The sequence below is a fragment of the Otolemur garnettii genome, unplaced genomic scaffold, assembly GCF_000181295.1.
Source record: "Otolemur garnettii isolate 467f Iridium unplaced genomic scaffold, OtoGar3 scaffold00025, whole genome shotgun sequence".
NCBI lineage: Eukaryota > Metazoa > Chordata > Mammalia > Primates > Galagidae > Otolemur > Otolemur garnettii.
In genome coordinates this window covers 18,873,305-18,884,827 of record NW_003852420.1, presented here as the reverse complement: position 1 = coordinate 18,884,827, position 11,523 = coordinate 18,873,305, and the positions used below count along the sequence as shown (strand labels likewise).

The following is an 11,523-nucleotide window of genomic DNA, read 5'->3' as shown; positions in this document are numbered from 1 at the left end:
AAAAAAAAAAAAAAGAAAGAAAGAAAAAGAAAAATTAGCCCAGCATTGTGGTCCCAGCTACTCGAGAGGCTGAGGTTGGAGGACTGCTTTAGCCCAAGAGTTTGAGGTTGCTGTGAGCTAGGCTAAAGGCATGGCACTCTAGTCTGGACAACAGTGAGACTGTTTAAAAGAAAAAAAGAATTTGCTTATTAGACGTAGGAGGAGAGGGAAGAGTCAAGGATGACCTTGGCTTTTAGTGATTGCACTAAAAACAATGAAACTGGAAGGAGGAAAGGAGTTAAGAACATAGTAAACGCAGTACTTACTAAGGAGGAAGCACCCTAGGATAAGCCCTGAAAAGGGCAGTCAGATTCTAAACTCTTAGAGGTGGACATTTGAGATTTGTATGTTTTCCAAGCAAAAGTATCCCTAAATAATTTAGCATTTCTTAAGTTCTACATGATCTTCCAGGAGGCTAACATTCACTCCCATTTTACAGATGTAAAGAGAGGAACATCAAGAGACTTGTCTAGTATCAAGAGCAATAAAGGCCAGGCACAGTGACTCATGCCTGTAATCCTATCTCTCTGGGAGGCCGAGGTGGGTAGATTGTTTGAGCTCAGGAGTTTGAGACCAGCCTGAGCAAGAAGGGTCAGACCCCTTCTCTACTAAAATGAAAAACTAAGGCAAGAGGATCACTTGAGCCCAAGAGTTTGAGGTTGCTGTGAGCTATGAGGCCATGGAACTCTACCAAGAAAAAAAAAAAAAGAGTAATAAAGAAAAGAAAAATATCCAGGCCACTTAGACATACACTTGTATATTGTCTCACTGTCAACATTTAAACTCTGACTGTCAACACTCAACTTTCCAAGAAATTCTTTGCATTCTTATTTGCCAACTTCAGTCCACATAGAGATCACCAGTAATGTCTACAAAATTGTTAGAGTATATTTTAAGCAGAAGAAAACATGTAAGTCAGCTAGCTTCTATGCCCCAACACTGTCTTTCCTCTTATAACAACTGATGCCTCTCTCTCTTCCTGAACCATCCGTCCCGAGGGTCTTCCTACGAAGAAAAGGTCTGAATGTTTGTGGGTCACCTCTCTTGCTAGACAACAACTGTAGAATTCCTAAACAAACTATGTTCAGAGAAAGAAAAAGTCTATAAGGGGTACTCTTACCCTAGAAACAAACACAGGGTTAAATGGGACAAAGAAGGAAAATGGAGAGGGGAACAGCAAAAGAAGGAAGAAAAACAAATAACAATTCTCTTTTGCTTAAAGAAACTAAGTGAATTAATTTGCTTAGGAACCTGCAGAGCTTCTCGCAAAGGCAGAAAAGATGGGTGATGTTTCTGCCTCTAGGACAAACCAAAGCAAATTCATTTTCTCCATGTTAAAAGGTTCTGTTGTTCACACAGGTTTTACTTATTAACTGACAAAGTAAGATGAAAGAAAACAGAGAAAGAAAGAAAACCAACCCAGGGGCTATTTTTCTAACATTCTCTCTGGCTTCTACCCAGGTAATCTAGGTTACCCTTTATGTTACCCTGAGCTCTAAGTAGCATTGATTTCCTTTCACAGGCCAGACAGACTTTAATGCTTTGTTTCCTGGGTCCAGGGGAAAAAGTACTCATAACACATTTCATAATAAATTTGAGTTACTACAAAGCTGGCTGCTCACACTGAATCAACCAAGAGACAAGAAACCACTTCAAAAGACCAGAATTGGTTTGCTATTGCCACTTGGTTAAATTAGCCCAGAATGGCCCCTGTGGGAACTTCTGAGTAGCTATTTCTTTCCTAGTGCACAGCTCAGAATCCTCCCAAACACAGCTCCAGGTCTTTGCATGTACCCAGGATGAAATGCAAAAGAACACTTTACAGGATGACATGGATGAGAACTGGACTCTATACAGGATCCCCAATTGGGTTTTCTGGATAAGAGCCCCCTCAGTTACACTGGAAGGACATGCACCTTTTTAAAAACAAAACAAAGCATTTCTCCCAAATGAAACCCTATTCTTTTTAAGAAAAGCAAAAGCTACACAAAGAAGTTAAGTGCACTTAAATAAGTGAAAAAGCAGAAAGGCTCCTGCCTACAACAGCCACCAGCCTAAGGTGAGTGTAAGGTCTTAGCAGTTGAAGAGGCCAAGAGAATCAGATGAACAGGCTGCCACTCACCCAGAAGCACTACATCTCTCTGACATCACAACTTAGCTCCTCAACACTGGTCTCAACCTGAGGACATGGATTCCAATCTGAAACTAACTTCATTTCATTTTTCTACTGAAATCTCTGCTCAGCTCACCCTAACACTCTGGTGAATTCAGCAGAGACAAATCAAAGAAAAGAATGGACATTTTGGAAATAATCATCAAAGAATGGCTCGGCGCTCATAGTTCAGCGGCTAGGGCACCAGCCACATACACGGGAGCTGGCGGGTTCAAACCCAGCCCGGGCCTGCCAAACAACAAGGACAGCTACAACCAAAAAATAGCTGGGGATGGCACCTGTGGCCAAAAGAGTAGGGCGCCAGCCCCATATGCTGGAGGTGGCAGGTTCAAACCCAGCCGCGGCCAAAAACTGCAAAAAACAAAAAAATAGCTGGGCGTTGTGGCAGACGCCTGTAGTCCCAGGTACTTGGGAGGCTGAGGCAAGAGAATTGCTTAAACCCAAGAGTGTGAGGTTGCTGTGAGCTGTGACACGATGGCACTGTACTGAGGGCAACATAGTAAGACTGTCTCAAAAAAACAAAACAAACAAGCAAACAAAAAAATCATTAAAGTGAGATCTTTCCTTTAACTCTACCAATAAAGACTAGATTTACCTTGCCCCTCCTGGGTACTTAGGTGCTGTTGACCTAGGTCACCCTACAAAGATCACTGTTCTGCTGGGCTGACCCTATGTTTATTTATGGACTATCAGATGCTGCTCTTTCAGACTGTCATCTCCTGAGGAGGGCCTTGTTCTCTTGCCATGAATCACAAACAGCTTTTTTTTTTTTTTTTGAGACAAGTTCTCAAGCTGTCGCCCTGGGTAGAGTGCCATGCGTGGTGTCACAGCTCACAGCAACCTCAAACTCTTGGGCTTAAGTGATTCTCTTGCCTCAGCCTCCCAAGTAGCTAGGACTACAGGCACCCGCCACAACGCCTAGGTATTTTTTAGTTGTAGTTTTGGCAGGCCCAGGCTGGATTCAAACTCACCAGCTCTGGTGTACGTGGCTGGCGCCCTAGCTGCTGAGCTACAGGTGCTGAGCCGACCTCCTACCTATTGTAGAAGATGTAACTCTACTCTGAGGCTAAAACAACTCTGGAAACAGGTGACCTGAGCAGAACTAGGGGGTTGGTGCCATCTCTTACTAATTTTAACAGGAGCAACATAGCAATTAATAGGGTAACCCCACTTACTGTAGATCTTACAGTGGGACAAATTCTTTCTTTTTTTTGTTAGAGACAGGTTCCTACTCTGTTGCCCAGGTTGCAATGCAGTGGCATAATCACAGCTCACAGCAATCTCTAATTCCTGGGCTCAAGCCTCCTCCTGACTTAGCCTTCTGAGTAGCTAGGCCTATAATCACATTGGCCTGTCACACCCAACCAACTTTTTTTTTTTTTTTTTAACAGATGGGATCTCACTATATTGCACAGGCTTGTCTCAAACTCCTAGCCTCAAACAATCCTCCTGCCTTGGCCTCCCCAAGTGCTAGTAGATTACAGGCGTAAGCCATTGCACCCAGTGACAAATTCTTTTAAACTAAAAACAAAACCAAAACTGACAATAATTCCTCTTCAGCGTGTGGCTAGTTTTTATTTTATGAAAGGAAACAAAAGATTCTGAGATCCCTGCACATATCTCACACTGGGGCAGCTAATTGGCTTCTGAGCTGGCCTGACTTCTCACGGAAGATGGAAGACGTCCCTCTAACTACAGGAAGGATGCATTCCAGCAGCCTGGCTCTGGAGACTCTGGCTGGGAAGACAGAACCCACCTCTTTCTGCTGCCATTGGGCCTGTTCTCCACCAACAGTGTGGAAAGATTCTGGCAGCCTCTTGAGAAGGGGCAAAGCGAGGACATGTTCTTACTCTTAAACTCCAACCCATCCCAGCACCATAGCCCAGAAGCTGAAGCAATAGCTCCTCAAGCGAACTCTGAAATAAGCCCAAGAATGATGTAAACTATCAGCACCATCAGGTGCTTAATCACATCGCAATGAAGGAAAAACATAAGCACTGAGGAAGTCCTCTGCCCACCTAGTTTCCTCTCAGTTTACAAACGCTTGTGCAACATGCCACTCCTCCTGACCCTCATAGTTTCCAAGCCCTGTAAGAGCAAGTGGAGTGCTGGCCCACACTTCACACAGCTACTTGACAGATTTTTGATTACTAGCAAATAATTGAGAAAAGAGGTACAAATAGGTACTAATGGTCATGCCAAAGCTTACACATAACTGGAGCTTCACAGACACACCCAAGGGGAAAAATACCAGAGCCTTCACAGAAAACCATAGAACCAGACAGAAAACACAGGTTTTCAGGTCCTGCGAAAATACCAGGATGACCTAAATTTGAACCCTGAGCCTCTCAATCTCCAAAACACAACTAACCTCCTGCTCAATAATTAGCCTTTTGTGCTGCACAACATTATCCACCAAAGCTGGGTGGAAAAAACCTAGTCCCTTTCATCTGTAACCTTATCCTGGACTGCAGTCCCAGGGCGAACAAGGCTCTCCTAGACTACAGTTCTGTGCGCAGCCCAATCACCAGTGCTGAGAACCGAGGGAGAACCCTCACACATACCATACCCACCCAAAGGAAGGCTCTGTCACAGGCAGCGCACCCACACACTGCTAAAGAGCAAGCTCAGGTGAAGAAACTGAGGCCCAGAGAGGGATAGCACGTGACCCCAAGTCACGCAGCAAGTTAGGAACGGAGCTTTACTAAAACCCCAGCCTCCGGATTGCCGAATACCCCATTCCCACCCGCCTGCCCTCGTCACACCGGGCTGAGAGTAACATCACAGAACTTCTGCCCCAGTGTCCCCGCCTCCGAAGAGCCAGGACCTTGGTCTTCAGCCCGTGCGTTCATCTTCAGGCCGGGCCCGCCGCCGCCCCTGACCCAGCTCCCCAGCCCCGCTTCCCGCCGCCCGCCGGACCTGCAAAGTCGCGCTCCCGAGGGCAGACATTTCTCTACCTGCTTCCTCAAGCTCTTCATCCCGCCGCCCTCCCCGCGCTCTCCGCCCCCAGACAGACCCGCCCCTGAGTGCCATATCCACCAATCGAAAGCCCTTCTGCTTCGTCGCCCCACCCCCAAACAGAATAGAGCCCGCCCCCTGAGGCTGGCCTTCCTCCAATCCCCACCGCCCCTTCCGAGACGGGTACCTGCCTCCGCCAATTGACGCGCACCCTGGCCAAGTACCTGGGGCAGAGTTCCAACCGCGGGGCGTTGTGGACTCTGGCTGCGGTTCTGTGCACCTGTATGGAGACAGCCACAGGAACTCAGGATCCTTGGTCGCAGGATCAAAGCCTGTGCAGGAACAGAGAGCAGACTGAGGCACCGGCTTGAAGAGCCGGCTCCACCTCTGCATGATTGTATTCTCTGGAGAGTCTCCAAGCCGGTTTCCCTCGAGCAGAGGGTGGGGCTAAGGTTCAAATGCAATAATATTTGTGAACACAAAATTCTTCCAAGGCAGACACCCCCGCTATTCCTCTGACCTCATGGTACTGTGCTTCGTATATATATTATCTCCTTAATCCTCACACCAAACTTTAGAAAGTAGGAAACTATTATCCCAATTTTATATTGGAGGCGGATGAGTTCAGAGAGGTCTAAGGTCACACTGAGCGAGTGGCAGAGTGAAGGGCCCAAACACGTGCCAATGGGTTGGGGACTTTACCCATAACCTCCACCAGCAATTCCAAAGAAAAACACACCCTAAGTAAAATCAGTGTACTTGTTATTAATATATCAGCAAGACAAGTCTTCTGTTTGTCCCTAAACCACTTTGCCACCCTTCTTCCTAGAAATTCTGTTTTTTTTTCTTTAATCGTCCAGTCCAAAAATGTCAATTCCTAGACATTCTTGAGCTACCTACCTCTGGCTCTGACTCAACTCAGGTCTGTTATCCTGCCTACTCTGCTTGTACAACTGCATGAGCCTGATAGGATGGAACTGGATTTACAAGAACATGATATGTGAGAAGACCTGGTTCCAGCTTTGCCTATGGCACTGCCAGACACAACCTTTAAATTATTTTCAGCATTTACATACTTGCCCTCATCTGATCCCTACAAAACCCTTGGATTATTAGGTATAAGGCAAATTCATATTTCCATTGGACAAATAAAAAAGGCAAAGTCTGAAGAAATAGACTATATTTTCCACATTCACATTTAGGGAGTGTCAGAACTGGGATCTCAACTGAAATCTCTGGACTCTATGGGCTTTGGAATGTTAAACCTGGTCCTTCCACTTCAACTGATGAATGAACTTACTTAAGTTATTTACATTATCTGTGTCAGTTTACTCATCCATAAAATAGTATATCTACTACTTGATGTTGCTCAAAAGACTAAACAGAACACAAACACAGCGCTATGTCTTGTCTAGAAATTTAGAAAAATTGACTACATAACAGGTGCGCAATTAATGTAGTTAACTATTGTCTCTTGTTAACTAATGTTTCTCTTGCTGTGGTCTCTTGGCCAAGGAACTTCCACTCTCTGGCCTTTTATGCTATATAACATTATCCTTCAAGGACTAAGTAGAAAAAATCCTGGTTCCTGGGTGGTATCTGTGGCTCAAAGAGTAGGGCGCCAGCCCCATATGCCACAGGTGGCGGGTTCAAACCCAGCCCCGGCATAAACTGCAAAAAAAAAAAAAGTCCTGGTTCCTTTTACCTATCACAGCTTGGACTTCAGTCCCTTTATCATAAAATGCAAGGTTTGGGCTGGTGACTATCAAAGAGTCTGTCAATTCTTTAAGTCCCCTCTTGCTCAGGGTCCTCCCTGAGGAAATCCCCATCATGATGACCACTCAGAGAAATTGAGTTAATGTAGAGTTCCCCTGCCATTTGGATCCCAAAGGAAGAACAGGCAGGGCGACTGCAAGACACACTCCTGACCCTAAAAGAAGTCATCCTTCACTCCTCTCTCTCCTTCTCACAGCCAGTGCCAAGCTCTGTTCATCCATTCAACAAATATCTTTTAAGTGCCTGCTATGTGCCAGGCACTGTTCTAATCATGGGGCATAAAGTTGTGAACATGGGCTGGGCACAGTGGCTCATGCTTGTAATCCTAGCACTCTGGGAGGCCAAAGCAAGTGGATCACCTGAGCACAAGAGTTTGAGACCAGCCTGAGTAAGAGCGAGATCTCCATCTCTACTTAAAAAATAGAACTATCTGGGCATTGTGGCAGGTGCCTGTAGTCCCAGTTACTCAGAAGGCTAAGGCAAGAAGATCGCTTGAGCCCAGGAGTTTGAGGTTGCTGTGAGCTATGACACCATAGCACTGTAGCCTGGAGCAATAGAGTGAGACTTGGTCTCAAAAAAATGATAATAAAGTTCTAAACATAACCCAAATTCACTGCCGTGATGGTGCCTTCATTCTCGTCAGTTTGACAAGAATTACACAGTGTCCATCCAATCCATCTCTCCTTCCCTACTCCATTGCCAGGGCCCTGGTCCAAGCCTCATTTTTTAGTCCTGAACCACCACAATATGTTCTTATTGATCTCCCTGCTCTCAGCTCTCTTTTTCCATACTAGTTGCCAAAGAAACTTTTCTAACTTGTAAATCTTGCCTTATCACTCCCCAACTTAAAATTCCTTTTAGGCTCCTCCCAAGCTACAGGACAAAGTCCAGCCTCTTTACTGGGTAAGCCCCTTTCGGGGCTGCCCTCTATGGGCCTCTCCTGACTGGGTCTTGCCACGCCCTCCTTCTACCCTAAATTCAGTCCCTGCAAACCACTGGCTGGCCTTTTCCTAGGTCTACCAAGCTCTTTTCCTCTTTGTTGCCTGCCAGGGGAAAAGCAACAACTGATGTTCATCCTTTTAGTCTCAGCTTAAACACCACCTCCTCCATGAAGCCTTCCCTGAGCCATTTTATTATTTATTTATTTATTATTTATTTATTTATTTATTTTATTGTTGACACAGAGTCTCCCCCCCACACATACACCCCATGCCCTGAGCAGAGTGCAATGGCGTCATAGCTCACTGCAACCTCAGACTCCAGCTGGGCATCCACTGCCTCAGCCTCCGGAAGCCGCTGGGATTACAGGTGCTTGCAGTAGCGCCCAGCTGGGTTTTTCATTTTTTTAGGAGTTGAGGGTCTCACTCTCTCTCAGGCAAGTTGAGAACTCCTGAGCTCAGCAATTCTCCCTCCTCAGCCTCCCAGAGTGCTAAGATTACAGGCTTCAGCCATGCACCTGGCCCCCCTGAGCCATTTTATAGGGGAGGGCAGCATGAGGTAAGAAACGACTACAGCAAAACACTTAAGACTTCAGGCTCTGCAATAGAACTGTCTAATCCTGCCTAAGCCTGACTCTTATACTAAGTACTCAGGCCTCTCTGAGCTAAGCCTCACTTGCCTCATCTGTGAAATGGAAACACTGATAATACTTACCATGTAAGATTGTAGTAAAGATCAAATGAGATAATGTGTGAACAGTTCTTAGAATAGTGCCTAACTTGTGGTAAGTCAGCAATGAATGTTAGCTTACGAGCCCTCTTGTACAGAGGAAGAAAACATTTTCTGAGCTCCTGCTATGTGGTAGGTACTCTGCCTATGTGCTATCTCATTTAATTCTCACAACCCAGTGAGGAAGATATTCATTACCGACAGAAACCTACAAAAACTAAGGTTCTAACAGGAGAAGTGGCTTCCCCAAAGCTGTCCAGCTGGGGACTGGTGGAGATGAATTTCAAACTCAAGGAGTTGTATAGCTTTAAAGCCTATGTTGGTTTTTGTTTTGTTTTGTTTTGAGACAGAGTCTCACTGTCGCCCTTGGTAGAGTGTGGTGGCGTCATAGCTCACAGCAACCTTTAACTCTTAGGTTGAAGTGATTCTCTTGCCTCAGCCTCCTAAGTAGCTGGGACTACGGGCGCCTGCCACAACGCCCAGCTATTTTTTGTTGCAGTTGTCATTGTTATTTAGCTGGCCCAGGCTAGGTTTGAACAGCCTCAGTGCATGTGGCTGGTGCGGTAACCACTGTACTACGGGTGCTGAGCCTGTTTTTTTTGTTTGTTTGTTTGTTTGTGAGACAGAGTCTTACTTTGTCGCCCTTGGGAGAGTGCCATGGCCTCATAGCTCACAGCAACCTCAAACTTTTGGGCTTAAGAGATCCTCTTGCCTCAGTTTTTCATTTTTAGTACAGATGGGATCTGACTCTTGCTCAGGTCAGAACGCCTGAGCTCAAGCAATCCACCTGCCTCGGCCTCCCAGAATGCTAGGATTATAGGTGTGAGCCACTGCGCCCGGCCTCAAAGCCCACGTTCTTCAGTGTTATTACTATTATTACGCTTCCTACAATTATTACTAATAAGTAACCTTTTTAAGATTCAGAGATAAATTTCCCCTAACTTAGAGAATAAATTTAAAACCCCTTAATCAGGCATTTAAGGCTCTATAATCACATTTGCCTTCACTTGCTTTTCCTTCATACCCCAGTTTGTATCCCAAGCCAGTCCCCTTCCTGGCATACCAGGCTAAATAAATTGGAGACCCTAGAGACTTACAGGAAAACCACAGAGAGGGCAAGCCCTTTCCCCAACTCTATTATTGCAAAGACAAGATGTTAGCTTGAAAGGAAACAAATGACAGTGTTGGGTAAACACATAAGCCTCAGCACCTGGTGGCTTGAATGTGCATGTTCTGTGATTGATCCTCTGCCCTGTAAGCAAACTCTTCTTTACCTGCCTGGCTGATTTCCAGATCTAAACAAATTCTGTCCTAGAAGCCACTAACCTCTCACTGCTAACCCAAAGCTAGATTATTTTCTCAGCTGCAGAGGGGGATAGAGCAGAGTTCAAGGGCAGGAAAGAGAACATATAACATATAACATTCCTCACTTGGCAGAGAGAGGAAAGATGGTCCTTTAGAAACTGCTGACCCTGCCAAATTGTAAATGATTCTGCATCACAGTCACAACCCACCCTGTGCAGCAGCCCTGACTGTAACTAGAAGGGCAAAGGGCCCCTGCTGTAGTTAATATTCAAGTCCAGAAACAGTAAACAGAAAAGCACACACCATGGCTGGCTGGCATCCTGGAGGCACTGCAGCTTCATGCCAGCAGCTTTGAGAGGGAACAGAAACTGTGGAGTGTGAATCCCAAGAGTGGAAAGTCAACTGGAGCGGGAGAAGGCTGGGGGATGGGTGTGCTCCAACTTAATGGGTACAATGTTAGGGTGTATGGCACACATCTTGGGGGAGGGACACAATTATATGAGGGGCTTTACTTAACATGCAAACAATGTAACCTAATTCGTCGTACCCTCAATTAACCCGAAACAATTTTAAAAAAGAAAGCTGGAGTGGGGAGACAAGTACCCAGCCAACACCCCCAGCCCCAGAAGCCTGGAGAGTTACCTACCTGGACAGGCCCTGGCGACTTCCTGGAGGAACATCCTAGTGTGTGAACCAAAGGGTAGCTGGAATACAAGGCTGAGCTCCGCTGTGTCCAGCTGGACAGTGACATCTGAGCCTGCACAAAAGAGACAGGAAATGAGCCCTTGGTAGCCAGGAGCTAAATGCTTTGATGCATCTTAAGGCTGCAGTCCCCAGAATGGAAAGTCAGCAGCCCAGGCTCCCCAAACCCCTTCAGTCCTTAAGCAACTCATTTATGGATGCTGCTGGGACAGTAAGGATAATAAGGGAATTCTCTGTACTAAATAACATCATTCCCATCTATAGAGGAGGTAGTTCAAATCTCAGTTAACCTCACCACCGCAGTACTAGATGGAGCTGGGAGAGAATAGGTTCTGTGGACTTGTCTTTACCCCTCCCACTGGAATGAAAAGCACATAAAGGCAGCAAGAGGGGCTGTCCATCAGTCAGTCCACCTGACTGTGCCAAGAACCATGCAAGGTGCTGGGAATACCATAGCAAGGAGAACAGATGTCTTCAAGGGGCTGTCTTCAAGGAGCTAGACTGTGGAAGGCCTCGTAGGCATAGCATATACCAAGTACCAGGCACGTAGTGACACTCAATAATGTGCTGAGGCCAGGTGAAGTGGTTCATGCCTATAATTCCAGCACTTTGGGAAGCTGATGCAGGAGGATCACTTGAGCATAGGAGTTCACGGCTGAAGTGAGCTATGATTGTGCCACTGCACTCCAGCCTGTGTGACAGAGCAAGACCCTATCTCTCTCTCTTTGGCACACACACACACATACACAAAATTAAAAAAAAAAATGTGCTAAATGAACAAACAGAAAATGTGCTAAAAATGAACAAACAGAAGCAACGTAGAAGAGTGATTAAGAACTAAGCACTGGCTCAGCACCTGTGGCTCAAGCGGCTAAGGCGCCAGCCACATACACCTAAGGTGG

The 11,523-nt window shown here is 45.9% G+C and overlaps 1 protein-coding gene across 3 annotated transcripts in view; it reads right to left on the bottom strand.

Annotated features, from left to right (window-relative positions):
• Positions 1-11,523, bottom strand: part of INPP5B (inositol polyphosphate-5-phosphatase B) — a 73,077-nt gene that overhangs the window by 56,762 nt on the left and 4,792 nt on the right. For 2 of the 3 annotated variants that reach the window (XM_012804139.2, XM_023512166.1), the window contains exons 6-7: positions 10,566-10,676; positions 5,395-5,502 (exon numbers count right to left, since the gene is read on the bottom strand). In XM_012804139.2, the coding sequence (XP_012659593.2) occupies positions 5,395-5,502; positions 10,566-10,676 (219 nt within the window). Of the gene's footprint in view, positions 1-5,131; positions 5,241-5,394; positions 5,503-10,565; positions 10,677-11,523 lie in introns of those variants that run through there. The other variant, XM_023512167.1, reaches the window with a different exon arrangement.